Source organism: Trachinotus anak, unplaced genomic scaffold, assembly GCF_046630095.1.
Source record: "Trachinotus anak isolate AG129_WGS33_773 ecotype Australia unplaced genomic scaffold, CSIRO_AGI_Tana_v1 ptg000004l, whole genome shotgun sequence".
NCBI lineage: Eukaryota > Metazoa > Chordata > Actinopteri > Carangiformes > Carangidae > Trachinotus > Trachinotus anak.
This window is the reverse complement of record NW_027273855.1, coordinates 24,192,669-24,216,757: the sequence shown is the minus strand read 5'-3', so window position 1 is coordinate 24,216,757 and position 24,089 is coordinate 24,192,669. Positions and strand designations below refer to the sequence as shown.

Sequence of the window (24,089 nt, the reverse complement as noted above, 5' to 3'; positions counted from 1 at the left end):
TTTCAGACAAAGTGGGGATGGGAGACTCAATAATGTGAGGAGGAGGGAACGAGGCGGTGAGGATAGCTCAGGTTAAGCTCTTTGGCTCTCTCTTCTTCCCCCATTTTATTATTCTCAGTTGCCATGGAGAAAAAAACTATATATAACCATCTCTCTCTCTGCTTGCTCTCTGAATTCACTATCTTTTCTCTCTTGCCCCCACCCCCTTTCTATTGTTTCCACAGAGAAGACAGCAAGGGACAACATCTCGATTCAAGGGGAAAATCCGTCTAATGCCCGGCTCTGGTGGCAGGAGTGAGCCGACTAAACAAAACAACCCGAGAGACCAACCCACAGACCAGACACCATGTCGGTTTCCCTTGGTCTTCTGGCCAGACTCCCATTTTCAGAAACCAGTGGCTTCAAAGTAATAATTCATTTCACAGTCTGGTGGCCAGACACAGAGCCCAGACACTCACGCCCCTTTTGACACCTAAAAGAAGAAAAGCAGCGTCGCCACTCTGCTTCAACTTCACTGTGCTGTAATGCAGCACAAGGGAGATGCAATAATCTCTGGGTCAAAAGCTCAGGGGGACCAACAGGAGTTATAGGGACACAGTCCAGGGGTGTCTGCATCTTTATCTTTAAAGCTGTTTCATTTTCAGTTCCTGTTTAAGTGGCAGTAAAAGGCAGTTTTTGAGGAGTCCTTGTGGGTGAGGAGTTTAAGGCTCTGGTCGTGTAATAGCACAGCAAGTCCTGCAAATGACTACATTCTTTGGAAATGCTTTCAGAATGACTTAAGCATTTTCTGATCTGATGCCCCTTATCAGCTGGACGATATAATTTCCTTCCAAAACCTTCCTTCCCAATCGCTGCTGCAAAAGTAAAAGTGTTTAGAGTCTAATGTTTGGTTGGGTTCAGGCACAATAACATCTTGGTTAGGCTTCAGGAAAGATCCTGGTTTGGGTTAAAATAAGAACTTGTTAAAGTTGGGGAAACCTCGCGGTGGTTAAAATGACTACTTTGGTAATGTGAGAGGAGCTTCGTCATCGTGGTTAAAAAAAACAGTGACTGTCAGTAGGAAACCTTCTTTTCATTGAGCAATCCTTCCACCCCGACCTCCTCTTCTGCAGACTTTCTGAGCCTTCTGACAACATCACACTGTTTTCTCCAATAGCTCCAAAATTCAAACAGCTGCCAAGGGATTTTTTTGTCACTTGCACGTGAACAAATATCGTTTGCTGGAGCGACTCATATTTCTCAGGAGGCCCAGAGGTGCATCCACGCAGGTACACGGCGAACAGCCACCTCAGGGCAGGGGGAATTTACTGCATACCTACCTAAAAATAGCTCCAGATACGTATCGGGGCACATCTTGAAGACTACAGGCAATCATGTTACAGTCTTTCATGTGCACTAATGTGTGGCGTTTACTGCCAACTGGAGACTTTTGTTCCCTGACTTCATTCTTTGGGGCTGTGCCTCCCCTCAGGCAACATAAGTACCCTATTAAATCTGCACCAAGCCTGGGGAGAAGCACCAAGATCTCAGTACACCACTGGGGAGGGCAGCCCCTGATCACCCCCTGTTTGAGTCCAGCTGGGGACTTTTGCTGCATTTAATTCCCCTTTCCCTCCTCTTTACTCTAAATGCAGCTACGAAGGCATGAAACACCAACAGAAAAAACATATTTCGCTTGGAAAGGAAACAGACCTGTTGAACAACTGTCACACATGAATATTTTGTGTCCTGTGCGACTGGTTTCACAGCAGCTGATGAAACATCTTTACAGTAACTTATAGGGAAGTTTCAGTGAAAAGGCTCATTGACACCACTCCCACACCTGTCTGCTTAGCTTAGCTTAGCAAAAACCCTGGAAATCGTTTTCAGTCTTTATGCTAAGCTAACCAGCTGCTGGCTGTAGCTTCATATTTACCTTGTTATCAATCTTCTCATCCAGGTCGCAGCGAGAACATGAATAAGCACATGCCTTTGACTGCACGGTGTGTAAATTGGGTGAGGTCATGAAATAGCGTGGGATCATGGGAGTTGTTGTCCTCACCACCATTGCCCTAAGAGTCTCCTGGTTTGGATTCCCTCAGTTTTTCTGCAGAGGTCTCCTCCTCCAGGGAAGAAAGCAGTTTCACTTTAAAAATCAGTGATTCATCAACACTCTTCCGAGCGGCTGGGAGCTCAGCTGACTAACATTTGTTGGGTGTTTTTTTAATCTGGTAACTTAAGATCCAGATGTTTGATGACTAAAATCCATCATCCAGTTAAAATATATAGTTGAAAACAACCAAGGTATAAAAAGTGTATCTTAAAAATGTGGCTTAAACTGGATGGAAGTCAATTTTGAGCTTCTGGCAGGAAACCACCACACCGACACACAGGGGGTATGACGTCATTGAAATATCGTATTATTGCATGATTAAAATCACATATTTCCCCAGGTTTGAGAATTTCTGGACATTTGGGATGATGAAAGAAGAAAAAGAAAAAAAATCTAACATTTAACATCATTTTTAGACATTTTAATGTGGAAAGGTTACATATTATAACTTCAGGTGAAACTTTCCAGGACACAAAGGCCGTCTGAAGGGAAACCTGCTGGGTGTCATTCTTGTCAGAGAAATCAGTCCCTGCACAAACCCTCCCCCAGGTTTAAGACTCTTACCTTGGAGGCCCTGCGGCGCTCAGGACACTCAGGGTGCTGGCACACCACCCAGTCCTCCTCCTGGACGGGCTTGTCATCTGAAACAGAACACACGAGTCAATTTGACATCTCTCTTTATCGCTAAAACACCACATCAGCCACCCAGCTAGCTACACGTCCATTAACACACCTTTCTTGGTAAAGCTGTAAAAACACAACGTAGACAGCGAGACTGAAGTCGCTGCCTGTGTTTACACAAGGACGGAGTGAAAGAGAGGGAGGACCACGAGCGCAAGAAACACTCTCACACAGTAATAGAGCCCAAGAAGCCATGTCATAAAATGAAAAAAGAGAGGTTTGCTTAAAGAGATTTCTCTAAGGAAAGGTAAACAGAGGGAAGAGGGTGGGGTGTGTTGTTGGGAGCGGATCAGAGAGAAATGAATAATGACCAAAGAGACAGGAAGAAAACCGAGCAAATGAGAGGAAGCCCCCCCATTCTGGGTTGTCTACGAAAGTGCTCTCATAGTGGGTACGCTCGCTGAACTCCACTCCACAATAACAAATCACCATTGTCAAATAAACCTCCAAAATCTACTTGACTAGTTGGCCAACGCTGCTTTGAGGGAAGGATAAAAGGCAGTGTTTACGTCTCTATCTTCTACATGTACACACACGATAAAGATATCATAACAGAGAGGCTGAGCGCACCAATATTTATCTGTCTGTCTAATGAAAAAAACAGAGAATACACATGTAGGAAGGAGAAAGTAAGAGTAGGGAAGGGAGGCAGAGAGAGCTGGGGGGGTGGGTGGGTGGGACAGATGGTAGAGGTGCTTGCTGCAGAAAGTCTCCAGTTTCCAAGCATGACCCGACTTTGTGCTGAAGCCTTCCAGAAAGCTCCGATAACCCGCTCATTGTAATGTCACTTCTCCCTATTTGGCCAAGCCATTAATGACATATCATTACTAAGTCGTCAGTAATGGAGGCGGGCTGCTGCTAGAAAATGAAGTCACTCCGTGGCTGAACTTTAAAGGCCGACTTCAAACAATAATTTGTCGCCATGAAAGAAATGGCGAAACAGCCGTGGCCTGCCCTGAGCTGGCGCAGAGAAACAAGTCACCTTGAGTCATCCACTTGGCTGCAGTTACACTCGCAGGTCAGGGGTGCTTGTAGAGAGGAGGGGGAAATGGCGTAATTGGTGCATGCCACAGAGCCCACAGCTTCCCCACTGGGAGAGAAAGGGTCAACCTGTCTGCAGTGGATTTGCTCAAGGGGAGTAAAAACAAGAGTCCACAGCCATGACAGCTGCTCTGTGAGACTGTGAAGAGGCACAGCAATGCTTTAAACTTAATGCTGAATACAACGCTAACATGGTGATGCTAAGCAAATAATTAGCACTAAACACAAAGTAGAGCCGAGTCTGATGGAAATGTCATTGGTTTTCAGTTCTGATCAATGATGGTGTTAAAGGAAAGGTGAGCGATCAAAGTTGTTAGAATTTAACCTGCAGGGGACATGAGTGGATGGACCATAATAAAAACTGAAATCCATCCAATGATTGTTAAGACATTTCAGTGAAACCTTAGATTTTAGCACCATCGTGATCAGAAGATCACTGAAGTCGGGAGCATTCATCTGGGAACCATGAATGTCTAAAGTAAAAAGTAGATGTTGAGATGTTTCACAGATGAAGTGAAAACTGCTGCTGGCACTAAAAACAGACAGCCAATAATGAAACCTCATCTTGGCACCACGGGGACAGTCAGAGGATCGCCTAAGTCAGCAGGATTCATCCTTTGGGGACCTTGAATGTCTCTCCAAAATTTCATGCTGATCCATCTGACAGTTGCTGAGATATTTCAGTCTGGACCAAAGCAATGAACCCAACCAATCAACACTGCCACCCTGAGGGCCGTGCCACTAGAGCGGCTAAAAAGCTCTTTTCAATGCCTTTCAGCAATCCCACCGAGGCAGAGTGTATTTTGTCAAACTTCCATCACCTTCCGGGAAAAGAGAAAAAAGGTCCGTCCTGTGTTTCTGCTGTGCTGGGATCAGGCCGAGACGCGCTCTCAGCTCTGAATGTGGCCCCTGCCAGCGGGCCTCGGGCTAATGGCTCCCTCAGGGTTTACAAGCAGCAGGCTGCAGAGGGAGCCTCCGGCTTTTATGGAGCGTTTCCCAAAGAGGCAGAACCTCCTTCACCACAGCGAGACTTCACAGCTTTCCAACAGACACGTTACTGGGCCTCGGTGGTGTGATCCCAGGTCTCATCGCAGGGACGTAGCAGAGTGAACTGAACACACACACACACAGACCCTGGTTCGTCTAAACTGTTAAAGGCCAGGTGATGCTTGAATGAAGTGTTGTCCTAATTATCACCCAACTGCAGCTCCCCTCAGCTCTACAGAGCAGTTTAGCATCTTTCAGCTCATTGTTTCGGTTTTTCCGGCCCACAGCTTTACTGATGTGGTTCAGTTTCAACACTGGAATCAGCACGTTTTAACCCTAACGTGATATAAAAACGCCAGTGTACACCACCGTCTCTGCACCAATCTGCAAACGGACAAAGGTGGGACCGAACTGGAGCAAGAGCGCTGGAGAAAACCAAAACAAAGCTAAAAGCTTATTTGGAAATAAACTGTAATTTATGGACACGAAAAATAATGCGTCATTTTTTTCTGTTTGTCTGAAAGTTTGAAGCCAATTTAGAAAATTGTGACAGGCAATTTTCACTATTTTCTGACATGTTATAGATCATATGTAAATAACCATAACTTTTGCAAAACGCAAACTGCCAACATACATGTATATGTTTTTCATACAATTGTGTGGGTTATGTGTGTCTCCATACTAAAATTTGTGTGTATGTAGATATTTGTGGCTTTTCTTGTTTGTTTTTTCTCCCTCTTATCTGTCAGTGGGTGCATTGTTATTTTTCCCCTCACATGAGAACGTTAACAAAAAGGTGTGTTAAAAATGCCACCACAACAAATTTGACAAACTTGTCCTGCAACCGAGGCAGTGAAGGCACCACAAATGAATGTGGTTATATGGGTTATGTCACATGTTATTTCTCATTCATTTGAACTAACTGAGCCCTGACCTCAAATCCACTCTATCCCCATCTGCCCTGAACTCTATCCTCTCTTTAGCTCCTTAACCTCTTTGCCCTGTTTTTTTTTTTTTTTAAACTACTTGACCGTCTTTGTTTTACTGTAAAATCACTCCCTTATCTGCTGGACCTCCATCTTCTCTCCTACTTGCTCATATCTCGCTGACTCTCTCGCTTTCTCTCTCTCTCTGATGAACTGGAATTCCTGAACTCAGCACTGCTGATTAAGCCAAAAGCAAACACAAGCACACACTATACACCAACACACGTGATGGCAGACAATGAGCTTGCACACTAAAGAGACAGCGGAGCATCGCATCTACGCAGCTCTCTGCCGGCTCGCTCGCCACACAGAGACACCGCCTGGGGCAAAGGCTCCATTAGGCACCCATAAATAAGCCAGAGCAGCGGGGGCAAGTTCGAAATGATGCACACTTGAACATGCAAGATGCACTCAGTATTCCCACTTGTCGGTCTCCACACTCATTATGTAACCACAATGTAACCGTGAGTGTAGCTGTGCCAAAGCTTTGTGTGTGTTTGCTTAAAGGCAAAGCAATCTGGTGCTGAGATATTAATCACTTCGTTGATTGGGAAAATAATTCATCAGTACATTTAAGTCATTTATCCAGCAAAACAAGGCCATCATCTTAAATGTGAGGATTAGTGCTTTACTCTGTTTTATTACATTCACATTTGGGACAGCTCTTCAAACAAAACGAGCCATTTAAAGACACCACTTCAGGCTCTGGGAAGTTATAAATATTTCATAATTTCCTTAGTAATGAAATTAGTCATTAGCTGCAGCGCCTCAAGCATCCAGTGGCAGGTCACAGGCTTTTGTAATGACAGAAAGGAAGCCACACGTTCATGCACCACTGATTGTGATGCATAAAAGCTTTATTTTTCAAGTTAAGCTTTGCTAAGACGACATGCTAGTTTCTTTTAAAACAACAGCCCATTTGATTTGCACAGAGAATATCCACAGAACTGTAATGCCACCGGCTTAGGCCACTCTAACATCTGGGATAACATCCCACCCAATCATGTGATAAATGCCTGTTCGCCAGACTCCGCTGCCAAAGTCCAATCACAGCTTAGCAACCGTATGTATCTAGGTGCAGCCGGGCTGGCAAGCTGCTCGAACTGCTTCATCAGAGTTTGGGGAAACATTAGCTCCTGCTCTGTATTGGATTTGGCGACGTTTAACCAAAAGGACTTTCTCATACTCTTCGGCCTGTCCTCATCCTCGCACCTGTCTCTCACGTTAAAGGTGCAGTGTGGAGTTTTCTTGTAAACTCCTCAGGAAACCTCTAAAGTCAAACAAGCTGTTGTTACTGAAAATACTAGAAAAGCAAACATCTGATCTTTGTGTCGGTTGTCCGCCCATGTAACTCATCTGTAACTCACACCCTGAGCTAACGAGCTGTACCCTACATTACAGCAACAATTATTTTGATGTCTTCCACATGTTTAATAAACTGGTGAGCACGCTGCCTTGTTTGTTGTAGCTTTAGTGTTTTTGCAGTATTTTTATATTAAAGAGTCACAGACTACCTCAACAGTTAATGTTACTTAACCAGCCAACTACAGCTAATAACAACTGTCCACGGAGAGTTGTCGGAAGCTTAATTTTCTATGACACACATGACAAACATTCACTTGTCGCAGCATCACATTTGCGAGAATTAGCTGATTTTCTTTGTTTTAATTGGCAGTAAATGAAATATTGTTGAATTTTACACAGTTTTTCTGATACAAAAAACATTTTAGAAAATTGTGAGGCCGCTCATCACCATTTTAAAGACCAAACAATTAGTCGATTTCTCAAGAAAATAATCTGCAATTAATCTGCAGGTTAATTGATAATAGAAATAAGTGTTAGTTGAAGTCTTAGTGATCATCTCAGCAAAATTGATGGTCGCTGACTAGAAGTGATAAGCCTGGTTTTTGTCTACCGGAGTCAAAGAACCAGTGTTGCGTTGAGTTTTAACTATGTTTCCATTACCGCTGTAAAAAACAGGTGTAGCACCATCAACTAAAGGTGGAGGGGGGCTTAGCAAACAGTCAACTGCATCCGTACATTTGGACACACTCATGACCCGAGATGCCACATTTTAACACCACCACATTGGAGTTTAGCGGTCGTACTCTCCACCACCTCCCTCCAGAGGCTTGGCAGAGCTCCACCTTTAGGCAGCGAGAGGCGGCGGCGGCGAGCACGCGTTTTTATGAGGAATGTTAAGAATCCTTCACTCCTCTGCGGTGAGGTCTCATCACGGCGCTCACCCGGGCGCTGAGCTTATTCCTCCCGCTTATTTCCTCGGCTTCGACTCCTCTCTTCATCTTCACATATTGTTTATGAGAGCCTGTGCACCCTCCGCTCCACCACCCCGCTCCACCACCACCCCTCCACCGCATATGTGATGCAACGCACACCTCCTCGCTGGGAGATAGTTATGAAAACACTCCTGGGACACAAACACAGATGGCAGGCAGGCGGATGGCATACGGACAGGGAGAGCTGGCAGAGAGAGGGGGGGAGCCATATCAGCACAGGCAGGGGAGACGGAGACAGAAAAGTTAGACCACAGAGAAATGTGGACATGAGGAAACGAGAACGTAAGGAAGCTGTGCGGGAAAGAAAGAAAGGCAGGTGGGGATGTTTGGCCTCTCAGCAGAACGGACAGATCTATAAACCTGAGCACGAAGTCCACAGGTTTTCAGCCAAATTTCAAATTCACGATACACTGATGAATCCTCCCAAATCACTTTCACAAACATTAGTATTTATACAATACAATATATATAATTAATATGAGTATAGATACTGCATGAAGAAAAATGTACTCTATATAAGGAGGAGTTTTTTACTCAACCAAACCCGTCCAGGTCTAAAGATGCTTTAAACATTTTAACCATTTTATTTTGGTTTATTTTTAACTTATTTTAATAAGAGCTTGAAGGATTAGTTGATTATTTGATGAGTTGATCAACAGAAAATGAATTGGAAATGATTTAGATGATCAATTAAAATCATTTCATTTTTCCTTTTTCCAAGCAAATGTGCCAAACATTTGCTGATTTCAGCTTCTCAAATATCAAGATTTGCTTGTTGATTGTAAAGTGAAAATCTTTGGGTTTAAGACTCATGGTCACATAAAACAAGGATTTTCTATGCCTGATCTTGAGGTTTGGGAAATTAATTTTTTTCACTTTCTATCAACAAAACAGTTGATCATGAAAATAATCGAAACGAAGACAACAATGACCATAATCATTGATTGAAATGTATCTATTTATTTGTTTTTCTAAGGTTTGTGTTTAAGTGAAACTGTCACTGCACGTACTATATGAATGATTTAAAAACAAAGAAGGTTTGTGAGCTTCTGTTAACAGGAAATAGGAAGGTGAAGCAAGAGACAGTTAGCTTAGCTTACTTAGCTTAGCTTAGCATGAAGACTGAAAACTGTGGGAAACAACTAAACTGGTTCCTCTACCACCTCCAAAGATCAGTGTTTAACATGTTACATCACGTGTGTTGAACTTGTGGTTTTACTGGGGTTATGTGCTAAGCCAAGCAGCTTCATATTGAACAGAGAGATGTGACAGTGAGTGACAGCGAACAAGCATGTTTCCCGAAATATTCCTTCAAAAAGGCCGTCAGACAGGATGAGACACGGCAGCAGAGAGAGACAGGTGATCCGCTCCGATCTTTGTGTCAACAGTTTGCTTAGTTTGGACTAAATTTTTAGTCAGAAAAGTTTAATGACAGAACACGAAAGTTTGTGTTTGGCTTTCTGGAAAAGTTGCATAATGTGTTACACATACACACACACACACACACCTATTTATTATCTCACTTTACATTTCAAACATGATAACACACACAGTCTCCCTCTACAGGTGAATCAGTCGAGGCCTGGCGAGCAGACGTAAACACACGAGCAGGTTGCAGCTGTTTTTAATGCTCAGGGGTTCGGTGGCAGCGGGGGCAGGACGCAGCCCTCCTGCTTATAATGTTGTTTTACCCCCACAGTAAAAAATCGCACACATGTGCATCACACACACACACACACACATACACACACACACACACACACACAGCCCTCTCCCTCCTCCCGTCCATCTTTCCCTCTCCACCACCACATCTGAGCAAACCCCAGGTCTCCGTGTATAAAACAGAAAACCGCAGAACAACAAGTGTAAACTGTTTCCAGAGCGGGGTGGAGGAGCAATTTTCAACAGTTTCTAATTTACAAGACGGAGAAAAACAAATAATAACTGATTTACTTTACTGACTCATTGTGGAATCATTTAATGAGAACGGCAGCTGAAAAAAAAAAAAAGCAACTCCCCACGCATATCTGAGGGCGACGCGACTGTTACATTAACGTAGGGTATTAGCTGAAAACTCAATACCCTGTCACCATATTTAAGAGGGGTCATGAGGGGATTACTGCATAACTTGAATTTTTTAGGGCATTTAAGTCTGAAAGTACAGTAATTGGTCAAGTACAAGTTATTGTTATATAATAGCGTGTCCTTTTGTGTCAGGCCATTCTTTTTATGGACTTTATTGGAGCTAAACTCCAAGGAACACGGAGGTATGTTCTGCTGTTACTGGAACCCGTGGCTGAGTATGTCCTGAGGAATGTCAGCGTGCACTTGTACACTGGGGATATTTTCTCCTGGCCCAGTGAACCCAGTGCACAGCAGGACGGTGGTGAATGAATGACAACCTGAAAACAGCGCTGAAACCCAAATTAGAAATCAACACACAACCCAACTTCGTTAATGTAATTCAATTGCGTTTGATTTTGACTTCAGGGCCTCATGCGATGAATAAAATTTTAAATCAGATTCAAAATTCAAAAAGCTGAGAAGGCAATGGTTGCTGGCTTGCAGACTGACAGATTCAGAAAGTGCCCACCCTCGCTAATGCTGAGGACTTGATGCAGAGACGTTGCTTTAGTACGGTGTTGGCTGCACAATGGACATACAAAGGACAATTTATTGAGTCTTGTGCTGTGCCTCACTTGGAGAACACCCATACTCACAGTGACAAGTATGACCGTACCCGGATTGTGAACTCAAAACTGATGGACACGTCTCTACGTCAACGGCCGCAATTCCGGCTTTGTAGCAAAAGGAGGCCGCGGAAGGAGGACATGTTGACGGCACTGATGGTAACCTAATTTCTATGTCACATGACAAAGGACAGTAAAACCTTCATTTTAAAGTCATGTGAGCAAAGCAGCTGAAGGGTAAGCGACAATCGTGGTGAAATGTTGTGATTGCCATTTCTGGTGTGTTTGATTTATGACAACATCACGCACTGCACCAGTAAGTACACTCAGTGACCTGTCTGTCTATTTCTTCCACTTATCCAGGATCAGGTCGCGGTGGCAGCAGGCCTAGCAGGGTATTCCTGATGCCCCTCTCTCCGGTAACGCTTTCCAGCTCCTCCTGGGAGATCCCGAGGCGTACCCAGTCCAGATGGGATATGTATTCCCACCAGCAAGTTCTGGATCTCATTCTTTCTACCCAGAGCTCATGACCACAGGTGAGGGTTGGAACAAGGATTGACTGGCAAATTGAGAACTTTTCGGCTCAGCTTTCTGGATCTGTGCGTCATCAGCAGTAATGCCGAGGTCGTACCGGACCCTTGTGTCCTGGCTTAAGTATCCGATTTGAGACACAGCATGGTTCTTTGCTTCAAAAAGATGGTAAGTTGCAAACAGCCTGCATTTAATATAGCAAAACGGACAACAATGCACAGATGGTGGCAGTGCAAGGTGCCGGCCTCCACACTGGGAGCAACCTAGGGTTCAGTGTGTTGCTCAAGGACACCGACATGTTGACAGGAGGAGCCGGGGATCAACTCTACAGTTAGAGGACGTTCCGCTCTACCTCCTGACTGTTACAAGTTACCGGGAATGTGGTGGGTGAGTTGCGACTGGCAAAAGAAGAAAAATGTGTACGGGCTGATACACTATAACTCATCAAAGAGAATACTTTCTGTTCTCCTGTATTCTGAAGAAAGGGACGGTTCTTAAAGCTGAGAAGCTCAAAGGCTGAGTGCTCCAGCAGAGATGGGAAATGTTTTCAGTAGAAGCTTGGGGCTTAATTACAGAGATGGTGAAAAGGTAAGGATCAAAGCCTCACTGTTCCCTCTGTGGCATTCCTCTTTTCGCTCGGTGCCAAACAGGTCTGCCTCAGCAGGCACCGTCCTTAAGCTGACCAGAAAGTAGCCGGATTTCCAAGCAGCTGGCTGGCAGAGAGGAGAGGATGAAGAGCATTCCTCCCCAGCCCTGTGTTATCACTTCCCCTTCAGTAATGGCATAAATCGGGCAGCACAGCGGAAAGCAAGTGCCCCTGTGCCACGTCAAAAAAAGCACTGAGAGGAGACAGGGAGGCATTTCAGTGCAGCTATGCACTTCTTCAGTGGTAAATATTTCATCTGTGGAGCTCGGTCTCATCCGCTCTTTCCCTCTCTTCTCACTCATGTGAGGTTGTCTTCATGCCAGGTCACTGAGTGCTTTCCACGGAAGAACAGAGCAATGGAAAAAAAAAAAAGAAAAAACCTTTCCATGATGGGGCTGAAATCCTTAGCTCAAAATGCAAGTCAACCAGGTCATCTGCTTGCAGAGAAGTTACATGTGACAATGTGAAGTAATGTCTGATCCATGTTAAATGCGACACAGCATCGGCCATGTCATGTTAAGATGAATGAGGGCGGCAGCAGGGCTTGAAATGAGCGGCGGCGGCGGTGGCGGTGGTGGGGGGGCCTCCAGTCTCCAGTCACGGTCAAGCATTCATGTGGACTGTTTAGGTAATGATAAGCAACACCAGCCAAGAGGTAAAAATGCACTCAAGCATATAGACTAATGACATAGTTTGGTACGTGTGTCATGTAAATTAAGATGATAGCAGTTTGCTAACAGCCCAGTGCCCCTCTGTTAACTGTTCACTGGTCTCTTATTAAAGCATGTTTTATATTAAAATACCTGTAAAACATAGATCCTGCACTCGGAGACGGTTACACACACGTATCCAATGTGACTGGATACGTGTGATATTATGCTACACAAAGCTTAAATAAACCTTCAGAAATCTGATCTTTCTCTCTCCTTTTAATATTTGATTCTTAAACACACTGTGACTTTTTTGTATTTTGTTGTTTCTGTTCTTTTTATTCTTCGTTTTTATGCTTTTTATGTTTAAACCCATTTTATGTAAAGCACTGAATTTCCTCTGTGTACGACATGTGCTTCATAAATAAACTTGATATAAAACCTCACTTGACCATCACCGCGAGCTAGTGCGCTAGTGTGTTTGGTTTTCATCCGAAAAGCTTGTGAAAACAAAGGATGTGGTTGAGGTCTATTATCAACTCTCTCTCAGGAAACATGGACGTCTGCTATGGTAAAAGAAATAACAGTGTTGCTGAATGTATAAATTACGAGAGGTCTTTTAAACAACATTGGTTTTTTTTCCCTGACTTAAGTGAGTGAGCTTTGTGAATTGAAATCAAATCCAACCTGAGATCAGCGCTAATATACAGCACAGAACCAAACGACTGCCACATTGCTAAAGGCGCTATAATTTATGTTTCACTGAAATTTCAACCATCATCCTGGGAAGAACCTCCATCCGAGGTTCGCGCCTACTTGTTGCTACTAGCACGTCCCATTCGGAGCTGCCCGACGCACTTGGTGCTGGCTCCAATCTGCAAAGATGTAAACTGATATTTCAGTTTGGACCAAAGCAAGCGACCAACCAACGGGCAGGCGTTGCAGAAATCGCCTTTGCTAGGTTATCGTGACCTGCTGTCATGGCAACAGGCAAGCATTAAAAAACTATTTAAGCTCAAGAGAAATTAATCCATTGTCCAGTTTCATGTGATGCATCCAATCAGCAAGCAGGGGTGTTTCCAAACAGGAAGAAATAACATATGCCTTGAGATAATGTATATTATGATTTGGCGCTATACAAATAAAATTGAATTGAATTGAATTGAATATACATATAACCAGTTTATGAAACATATACAACATCCTTCTCTGAGGAAAAACAAACTATTTTTCATAACAGAAAAAAATCATAAAGGTAGAAAATTCCAGTATGACTCATATGGATGAATTGAAGGCCGATGTGAATAAAACTATTTGTGTGAGAAATATGATTCGGGGCGAAAAAAATGTTTTTGATTTCCTCATAATTTTTTTTGTATGATATTTATTCAACCTTTGAATATCTGAGGCACTGCAAATCATCAAAAATAAAACGAGCAGACAAGCATAAACCAATCCACTGCCCAGCCACACACACACAGACAGACACACAGACACAAATCCACCACTTAGTCAGGTGATCCACCTCACTCCCCAGCTTACCACACAGATCATGGATGACGTCCAGGGATGACGACCAGGAGTAGCGCTCTATTCCCACAGGAGTGTTAGAGGGCGGCAGCGCCTCCAGTTCATACGCTCCACGCTTCTTCCAGTACAGGAACATTGTCACTTCTTCAACAAGCTACCGCTGAATAGTAAATAACATAGCTTCACTGTTCAAATCATTTCCCTACATTGACGGTCGTTCACCCGCCCCACGGTGTCGCCGAACCAGCCCCTGACCTTCCAAGCACTTCTGCAGACAATCAATACACCGCTCTCGTCGACCATCTTTGTAATAAAAACCCCTGCCAGCCCAGCTCAAAGTTAAACCCTGCCAACTGCCAATATGTTGATTCTAAATCTCCACCTGCACAATTACCTCATCCAGCCAAACCACAAAACCCTTTGAACCTTCTGTCCAAGTCTGACTCTACTTCAAGGCCGGTCTGAGTGAGCCAGCAGAATTCCCTCAAGTACAATCCATTACCTCTCGATTGTTGTTTCTAAACCTGGAGTGAGCCTCACCGTTGCCATCCAGGCTTTAACAGGCGAGTCTTCCGTGGGCAGCAAGTGATATTATTGACCACGCTTCTGTCCACAACCCAAACACCGAAGCCAACATCTCTCTGAACCTTCCTTTCAACGCCCTTCTCTGCTGATTCTGCAGAATTTTCCGTCCTCAGCTAATCGTCCACTGAACCTGCCCTCTTCCAATCAATTTAACCGAGATATTCCTGACTAAACCACAGACACCCAGCTGCTGAGAGGTGTCACAAACTTATCTCCAGCAGCGAGTTAAACATCCTCCGTCACTGCCTTCCCTGAGCCTCCACTTCATCCATGGCAAAGTTTCTCAGACTGTACAACACTTGTGTGCATGAGGCGAGCTGCTCATGTTAAAGCTCTGTGTAGGATCTCCTGGCGATAGGGGGGCTTTCTGCCCACTCCATCAGACAAGTGTTGTATTCATGCAGAGGTGAGTTGCATGCTGGGACGGGCAATCTGGGCCAATGGCTTTTGGACTGGGTGACACAAAGATCTCTTTTAAACCTCCTCCTACGTCCAGAGGGGACTTTCTTTATGTTTTGCGCAAACTGTAAAAGGCTGACATTTTTCCGCATTAATTAGTGCCCGCGCCTTTTATGTCTCCTGAAAGATTTATTCCTTTTTATGAATGCACCAGCTCTGTGGTGAATGGGCTCAGTTATTTCTGTGGAGGTACAATGCACACATTGGCCTCTTGGAGATGGGGAAACACCCCAGCTGAGCAAGAGAAGTCCCAGAGTGAGACGCTTCGCCGGGACAATGCTTTCCACTTCTCTGATATCTTATGGAAAACAGCTGAAGGGTTAAAACATCATGCAGTTAGATATCTCAAGTCAAGGCATAATATTTTCCCCAGTGTTGCTTGAAGGCTGATGCACTGCTATTATGCATCTAAAATGGGAGAAGAAATACTGTGAGAATGTACTGTGCCGGCTCGGGGAAGGGAGGGACGTTGTCACACACAACGACCCACATGTCCAATTTTGGGATAAGAAATTAGAGGGTAGGATGGGAGCCGGTTTGCTGCTCAGCTCTGGGCTTTGCAGACATATGGTAATAATCTGAAGCAGCTTTGAGCATGCAGCTTCCCTTTTAATGAAGAGAGCAGTCGTGCAGCATGAGAACTGGGCTGCAAATACAAGGGCCAATTTCCACCTACTGCAGAAACAAAGAGGGAAGCAGAGGGGGTATTAGGCAGCCTCGCTTTCATCATTATCCATCAGATCACCCCTTTAATGAAAAAAGATGCTCTTTTAGCCATGGCAAGGCCGGAAAGTACCAGCACCATTATGGTACAACTTGTATTCAAATGCAATTTGATCTGATCTCACACAAGAAATACTTAAGTTATGAAAAAAAAAAATCATGTTACATTAATTTAGGAATGCACATGTTCTTTCCACAGCAAGGGGTTCTGGGAGCTGAGCGATGACACAGGATGTATTTTCTGGCAGGGTTCAGATCCAGTCATCCATTAGAGAGCCAGAGTCTAATGACAACCAGGATGTAGGTGAATCCACTTTTTCCACCACCGATACATAGTCTGCTCCAGGTACAGAGCTCTGAATGCTTCTCAAGTTCTTGTGTTTTCTCCTCACAAAGGCAACTCTGTTCATAAAGTTGGAGAAGCATCTGAGAGACACATTTAAAAGAAGAACAATCAAAATATAAAAGATATTCTGATTTTTAGTCTCTCTGGCCAAGCTTCAAAACGACATTTCCCATGATGCAAATGGATAGCATCTTTGATCTAAGCCTTACGACCTCATCTTTCATACACTAGACAAACACAACCCACAGTTTGTAACGCAAGCTTCCTCTCTACAGCCCAAGCTAAAACAACCACTGACCCTTCACCACTCACACTGGAAAGTTCCTCCAGAGCCACAGAAGATGTTACACAACTGTTTCTGCAGTTCCCATCATAAATAAACTAAAGTTCATTCGTAGAATCTGCGCCACAAAGTATTTGTAGTCACACCAGCAGGGGACATTCTTATCAACCTAAACATTAGAGGACAAAACTACGTTAAAGTTGTCTGAAACTGCAGCATCATGTAGAGCTGCTTTAGATCATATCAATCATCACATCAGAGAAACAGTGTTAACTTTTTCCATCAGTGGTCTTCATCATCTCAACACCAATGCTGAGATTAGAAGAGATGCATCTCAGCCTCTTCTCTGATCCCAGTGGTGCTTTCAAAAAGAAAGACAGCTGCCATGGACTTCATATCCACTGCTGCAGTGGCTCTAGTGCTACAGAGATGATGCACGGAGTATGTTGATCTCATCATCCAGGACTTTAAATGACTAAGTAATGAAAAGTTAATCTCATTTCTGTCCGTTAAATATGACATCATAGAAATTGGGCTTGGGTGATATCCAGAATTTAATATCTCGATAACCTACAGCCCAAATATCACAATATACAATATTATTATAATTATATTGTTGTATTTCATGTTTCAGTTTTTGTTTTTTTTTTTTAAATATATTTTCTTTCACGTGAAAGTACAATGTACAGTAAGCAAAGCAGTGAAATGGGGGTCAGACTCGTGCAAAACTGCAAAAATAAATTAATACATTCTATGATGAAAAATATTCCATATGGCGGGAAAGATCGTGATAATCAATATCACAGAATATCGGCCCAAGCCAAGTAGCTTCAGCAGGAATGTTTTAACATAACGTGTCAGTCACTGAGTTTTACAGGCGCTGGCCTCACAAAGCCAGGCTAGCTGTTTCCTCAGGTTTACAGTCTTTATGCTAAGCGAAGCTAAGCTAACCATCATGCCTGTAGCTTGATGACATCAGAGCGTTATCAATCTTCTCATTTAACTCTTAGCAATAAAGTGAATAAATGTTTTTTCCCACAAGGTCCAACTTCTCCTTAAATATAGGTCTGACAGTAAACACACCCATTAAGTACAAATGTATTTCCCACACTATGAGCATCACTGCGGCAATAACTAACGCTGACTCAACTACCTCCTTTTAGTTTCAGCGTGAGACAGAAATAGCAGGCAAAACCGTGCAGGGTGCCGAGCCTGAATGAACTGGCTTCTCAATAGAACCACACTCACTAAACTATTAATGGTGTGTTGAGAAATGAGTGTGTGAGCGGCTGCAGTGCGACCAGACTGTAAATGAGCCTGTTGGAGTGTGTGCACCGTGGGGCGAAAGAAAAAAAAAAAAAAAGTGTGTGAGCTGAAGTGTTGACAGAGGGAGTGCAGTTGAAGGCTTGTGCGTGCCCATGTGGAGGAGGTTTGGGGTTATATTTAGCAAGGTGGCCCATCGAACAGGCCGAGGTTAACCCTTCACCGCCAAAATAAGACTGGTTTTAGCGCTGCTCTGTGTGAATCCTCTGAAAAAGGAGAAAATGCTAATGATTTAGCTCCATTTCTGTTCCAGAGCCACTCTCTAAGAGCCTCTTGCAGTCAGATCGTCTGTGTCTCGGCTCCAATGAAGAGAATAATGAGTACAGCCTCTGCCTGAGCCTTCATTCATCTGCGTAACTACCATCCCGCTGCTAACAGGGCTGAGAGTCTACTACAGTGCTTTGTGCTAACTGCTCGTGTCAGCATGCCAACAGGTTGATAGTGATCATATCAACATGCTGGTGTTTTGCAGGAATGGTGTAGAACTGATTAGTCAACTTTAGCATCTCTGCATCTCATCCTCTGTTTCATGTCATTGTAAACTGAATATGTTTGAACTTTACACTAAACAAGACACCTGAAGACCTCAGGGGGGGGTTTAGGAAACGGTGACTGTAAAAAAATGTGACTTTTCACTATTTTCTGATATTTTATAGACCAAACTATTAATCAATTTAATAGAAAAAAATATCAGCGGCTTAATCAATGAGGCATCTTTTACCCCTGGAGGGTGTAGTTGCAAAGACAACTATAAACCCGACTAAACCTCCCATAAAGACACGATACAGTGCACTGCTGTTGCCCCAAAACTCCTAATGTCAATGGGCAATGGGTAGCTACAATATACCCAATGTCTGCATGTGAGGCATTGAGGGGACATCTGTAAACTGTAGTGTCTACTGATAGTCTTCATGGGCTTCAATGAGCTTCTTTGCCTGGGGCCCATGAAAGTCTAGGATTGCCACTGGTTGCAGCCCAACTATTATGTTTAATACCAGTTTGATACAGTGATGCAGAGGCTGATGGGAATGTCATTCGTTTTGAAGGCATTTGCTTATAAATTATTAAAGTATTGGGCTTTGAATAATTAATTTGACCTGATGATGAAGTTAGATAAAAATGAAGGCATGCCCGGTGTCGTTACAGTTAATTCTGAGGGTCGGCCTCCTGATGGTGGATGATCATATCATTAGGATACATCATCTGGGAACCATGAATGTCTGTCCAAGACTTCATGGCAGTCCATCACATAAGTGAGATATTTCAGTCTGCACCAACCAAATGTGTGAACTGGTGTCCAGATTTGAAAGAGGAAGTAGGTTTTTCCATTTTATCAACAGGAAGTATTCAAATATATTCTGTTAATGATCAGCACGGATATCAACCATCAGAGTGTTGCTGCAAGAAGAGGGTGTGCAGGAGCATCCATCCACATGGGGACTATTACTATGAGACATCGTGTAATTTAACAGTCCATCCTTAAACCAGCATTTCAGAGGACAGAACAACCGCTCTTCAACTTGTTGATATGAACAATCCCATAATTGAAACAATCTGGTTAAAATTGCAGTGGGGGCTGCCTCTGAGAAGCCAATAACAGAGTCAACAGGAATCAAAAACACTTATTCCATAAAAGTACAGTTATTGTCATGTGGAAGGCTGCAATATGCATAAACAGTCATTTAGCCTCGGTGGAGGTTATAGGAGTGGAAGGACACATTCGGAGATAAACACTTGGCGTTACGTTTCTGGAGTTAGAGAAGGTCTGTGTGTTTAAGTGTGTGTGCGTAGTCCCTTTAATTAGCCGCTGCACAGTTTGAAGAGAAGCAGCTCCATGTTGGTCCGTTTACAACATGAATAGGCCCCTGATGGGTTTATTAACTGTCTACATTTGTCTGAAAACAGCTGACTGATGTGATTCAGGAATAAAAAACAAGACTTTAGTCCTGAAGTAAAAATTAAAAGGTCCCATATTTTACACTTTTCCAATGTTTTATTTCAAGTCTTGATATCCCTAAGAAGATAGATTTGTGGTTTTAAGCACCAAAAACCATCTCAATGTAGTTTTACATCTCTCTCAGGCTTCTCTTGTAACAACAGGTCATGAGCCAATCAGAAGAGAACACCCGAGCCTCTCTTCTGATTGGCTGACTGTTTTTTTTAATTGATCGAATAAAAATATAGCAGATTTTAGGTAAACACTCAGAGAAACCAAATCCTGTAAGGTTGGATGGTGGGCTGGGCTTGGGGCATGGCTGAGACAGGTGACTGCTTTGTTGTGACATCACAAAGTTACGGAAGTCCTGACGACTCGTTTTAAGGCTCAGTTTCTGAATACAGGCTGTGTGCATTTCTCTGTGGACTGAGGCTTTGATACGTTCAGATTATTAATATAGAACCTAGACCTGCTTTATAATCAAAAAAGACATGGAAATCTGACTTTACACAGTATAGGACCTTTAACACGGACCAATGGGTAAATATACAATCATGTACTACGCATAAGTGGTTCTATATGGAAATTGAATTCAATGCAAAGCAGAGGTTTCTGTCCCTCTCTAGTGATGCAAAACAGCAGAGTAGGACAAGGACAGAGAGGCAGCCTCAGGGTAAAGAGCAGTACACCATCTGAAATATGAACTTGAAGAAACATGCTGTGAAGCAAGGTCCCACAAAAAACTTAGACTATCAGCCACAAAAAGTGCCGAGAATGAGGTTGAGAACAGCCCAAGAGTTAAGATTAGAGCAGAACAGTATCCACCTCTGCTCACTATCACCTTTGTAAGAGAAGAGGATGATGGGAAAAAGATGTCTGAGAGAAAGGGGAGAAGGAAAATTAGCCTCCAGCTGTGAGCACGTTTATGACAATGACTTCAGCTGTGACTTGTAAACAGCAGAACCAGCACTGCAGTGAAGTGTAGAGAGCCACAGCACCTGTCATGTAAGGTGATATTCACCTGTGCTTCATGAGCCAGAGCTGCGTTCAAGGAGTGGTTCTGCATTTCTGCTTTTTAGCCGAGGGTCAGATGAGAAGATCCATACCACTCTTATATTTCAAAGCTGCTATAATCAACACTTAATAACAGAATAGATCACATGACTAACAATGAGGTGATGTAAATAAACCACAGAGCATCGTCACCTGTAGTCTGCAGCTTCCCTCTCAGCTCCGCGGAGCAGTTTAGTTTTCTCAGCTTATTGTTTTGGTTTTCTGGGCCGTAACCTCGGCTTTGTGGTCAATTCTCACCACTCTCATGGCATCGTTTTCCGCCGCAGCAGGCAGCTGTTTTCGGTCAATAAAATGACATACGAGGTTTTGATCCAACTATACCATTAAACTCCATTTTGACGAGCACAACCAAAGCCATCATTCAATAGCGGCAGTGGATTTAAACGGAACTGACAGAATTTGGGCTTGAAAGCAAAATTTAAAAAGCTGCCATGACATTTTTGAGATGGTAATTTCATGATCTTGTTAGTGTTCAACAGCTACTACCTCCATGAGGCTGACAGCACATCTAATAAGTTCTTATCAGTTCTTAAGTTCTTATCACGAAATAACTGTTTTATCTATGTTAAAATGACCAAGCACTGAAACTTTCACTCTCCAGTACCAAACCGGACAACATACAGACATGATGACATTTAGTATTTCATTAAGAACAAATAATTAAAAACCTATATCAGAGATTAGAGCAGCACGATATGCAGAAAAAAACCCCAAAACATATTGCAATTATTTTTGGTAAATACGAGTCACGGTTTCTGTTGGAATCATAATTTTTGCTTAATTTTCACTGAAAAAAAAAATGTAAATGAAGATGATGTGATTTTTGTTGGGGCTTGTACCAAATAAGAGTATGATTTGTAGGCCGAGGGAACCTCTGTAGCACAGCAACACTTATGGTGCTAATGATGCACAACAGTGCTGCAGTGCCCACGATTTGGATACTGCACTTGGCCATACTGCAGTTTCTATTATATTCGATTAACTGTGCAGCAGCCCTATCAGAAATACACTGAGGACTAAAGACTAATGGACTAATGAAGTGGCACAGTACTCCAGCTCTCTATTAACAACAAAGTGCAGCATTTTTAAAGGGGAATCCCTCTGCAGAAGAACAAGACGACTCTCGCAGCAGTGTTCGAATAACAAAGGTTTTAGATTATTAATTTTCTGATGGCTGCAAATGAAATGAAAGAGAGTTTTTGTTCCACGGCACCTTTCTGAACTCCCTGCTCCAGCGAAATCCAAATACAGGAAGTACAGTACAGAAAGGATGAGACACAAGGAAGGAAATTAATTCTGTGTCAGACACGAGGAAGAGGATCAAAGAGTCACTGCTTGATTTGTTTTCCTTAATAGTCTGTAACACACATCACATTCGATCTGACCAGTTTTTAATGTGGTGCAAGAAGAGGCAAACTTGCAGGCTCTCAGCAGTTTTAGACACGAAAAAGTTTCTACTGAGCCTGGCATGTCCGCAACATTAAAATGCAGAGCAGGCCTTCATTACACAAATAAAGGTTGTCGTGCAAAATTATTAGGATGAGTTGCAACACTGCACATGAAGCTGGGATCATTATTCTGGAGCGGTCGGAGACAAGAGAGGAAAACAAAAAGGAGAGCAAACAGTGACCGGGCGCGACATCAGGAAACGGCAGAAATGCAAAGAGGGGAAAAGAGAAAGGAAATTACTGCCGGGAAAAAAGTGGAACAATGGAAAGACAGTCTGAAGAAGGAAGTTTGAACTGTAACAAGCCACGAGCCAGACCAAAATCACTAACACACACACACACACACACACACACACAGATTATACCAGTCTAGTCCGACTCAAGTGTTCACTCCAACTGTTCCCTCAGAGCTCTGCAGCTTTTTCACATTAAACCCCCTAAAAGAAAAACCATCTCAACTCAAGGTCCATCCAGGAGCTTTCAACTATATCACATGATCTTTATCAACAGATGGAGTTTGCCCAGTTGTCGTAGAACTGGAGGTGTTCAAAGTTCGGTTTCCCCGAGGGCTTTCCGCTGATGAGGATCGTGTGATGTGACCGAAAGCACCAGAACGCAAACACGGACGACTCAATCTGCTGATGAATATTGTGTTAGATGATCAAAGGCTCCAACAGTCGCTGAATGGACACTGAGCTGAGACTTTTCTCCTGAACTCCTGTTTTCATGCCAACGTGCACATGAAGTCCACACAAAGGTCACAAAACACTGAAATTCAAGCATCTACAGTTCCAACTGGGCAAGCTCCATCTACTGATGAAGACCATGTGGCATGATTGAAAGCACCAGAACAGCTGCTACATGGACCTGCAGTGAGACTTTTTTTTCCCCTCGTCTGATTTATACAAGATCTGAATAAACTTTGAGCGTCAGCTTTAAAATCAACACGGCTGAGAAAACCTTAACTAGCACAAACTGGGCATTTCAACACCCACGATCATTTGATTTGATCAAAAGCTCCAGAACAGCCACTAAATGGACCTTGTGATGAGATTGTTCTGTCAACTGCTGCTTTCAAGAATGAACCTTAAAGCTCAGTTTTTAAAGTCACAATGGACAAGAACTTGTTCAAGTGCAAAGAACATTTAGAAATTTGAACATCGACCATTTCATAACAACTGGGGAAACCCTGCTGAGGAAGACCAAGTGATACGATAGAAAGCTCCAGTGGTGAGACTGTTTGGTGAAACTGCTGTTTCCCAGGTGTGTTCCTTCGAGGCTCAGCTTTAAAGCCAACGTGGACAAGAAATCCTTCAGGTGCGTGGGAAAAATTGGAAATTTGAGCATCTACAATTCTATCAGCTTCCAACAGCTACTAAATGGACCATGGGGTGAGATTTACAGCTGCAACAATTAGATGATTAACCATTTGGAATAAATCAGCAACTCTACTGAATGACTGATAAATTATTTAAATAATTTTTAAGCAAATATTAAAACAATTCTGGACATGTGAAGACGTCACCTCGGCTCTGGGAGACTGCGATGGACCTCCTCCAGTGTTTTAACGACTACATGATTAACGGATTGTCAAGAAATTAGTCTGCACATAATTTGTTGTCCTGGTGAGATTACAGGCCACAGTTGTGCAGTTAATTCATGTTGTCATTAATCTGCCAAATACTCGTAGTCAAACTTATATTTGAGAACCAGATGATGCCTCTGATGTTCCAGTGATTCACCGCATCAAATGACCAAAACAAAGCTTTGGGCTGTGAACT

General features: G+C 43.2%; 1 protein-coding gene across 2 annotated transcripts in view; it reads right to left on the bottom strand.

Annotated features, from left to right (window-relative positions):
* plekhg5b (pleckstrin homology domain containing, family G (with RhoGef domain) member 5b) overlaps nt 1-24,089 on the bottom strand; it is a 77,118-nt gene that overhangs the window by 51,091 nt on the left and 1,938 nt on the right. The window contains exons 1-2 of one of the 2 annotated variants that reach the window (XM_071477298.1): nt 14,144-14,438; nt 2,657-2,733 (exon numbers count right to left, since the gene is read on the bottom strand). In XM_071477298.1, the coding sequence (XP_071333399.1) occupies nt 2,657-2,733; nt 14,144-14,267 (201 nt within the window). In that variant the 5' untranslated portion in view covers nt 14,268-14,438. Of the gene's footprint in view, nt 1-2,656; nt 2,734-14,143; nt 14,439-24,089 lie in introns of those variants that run through there. The other variant, XM_071477299.1, reaches the window with a different exon arrangement.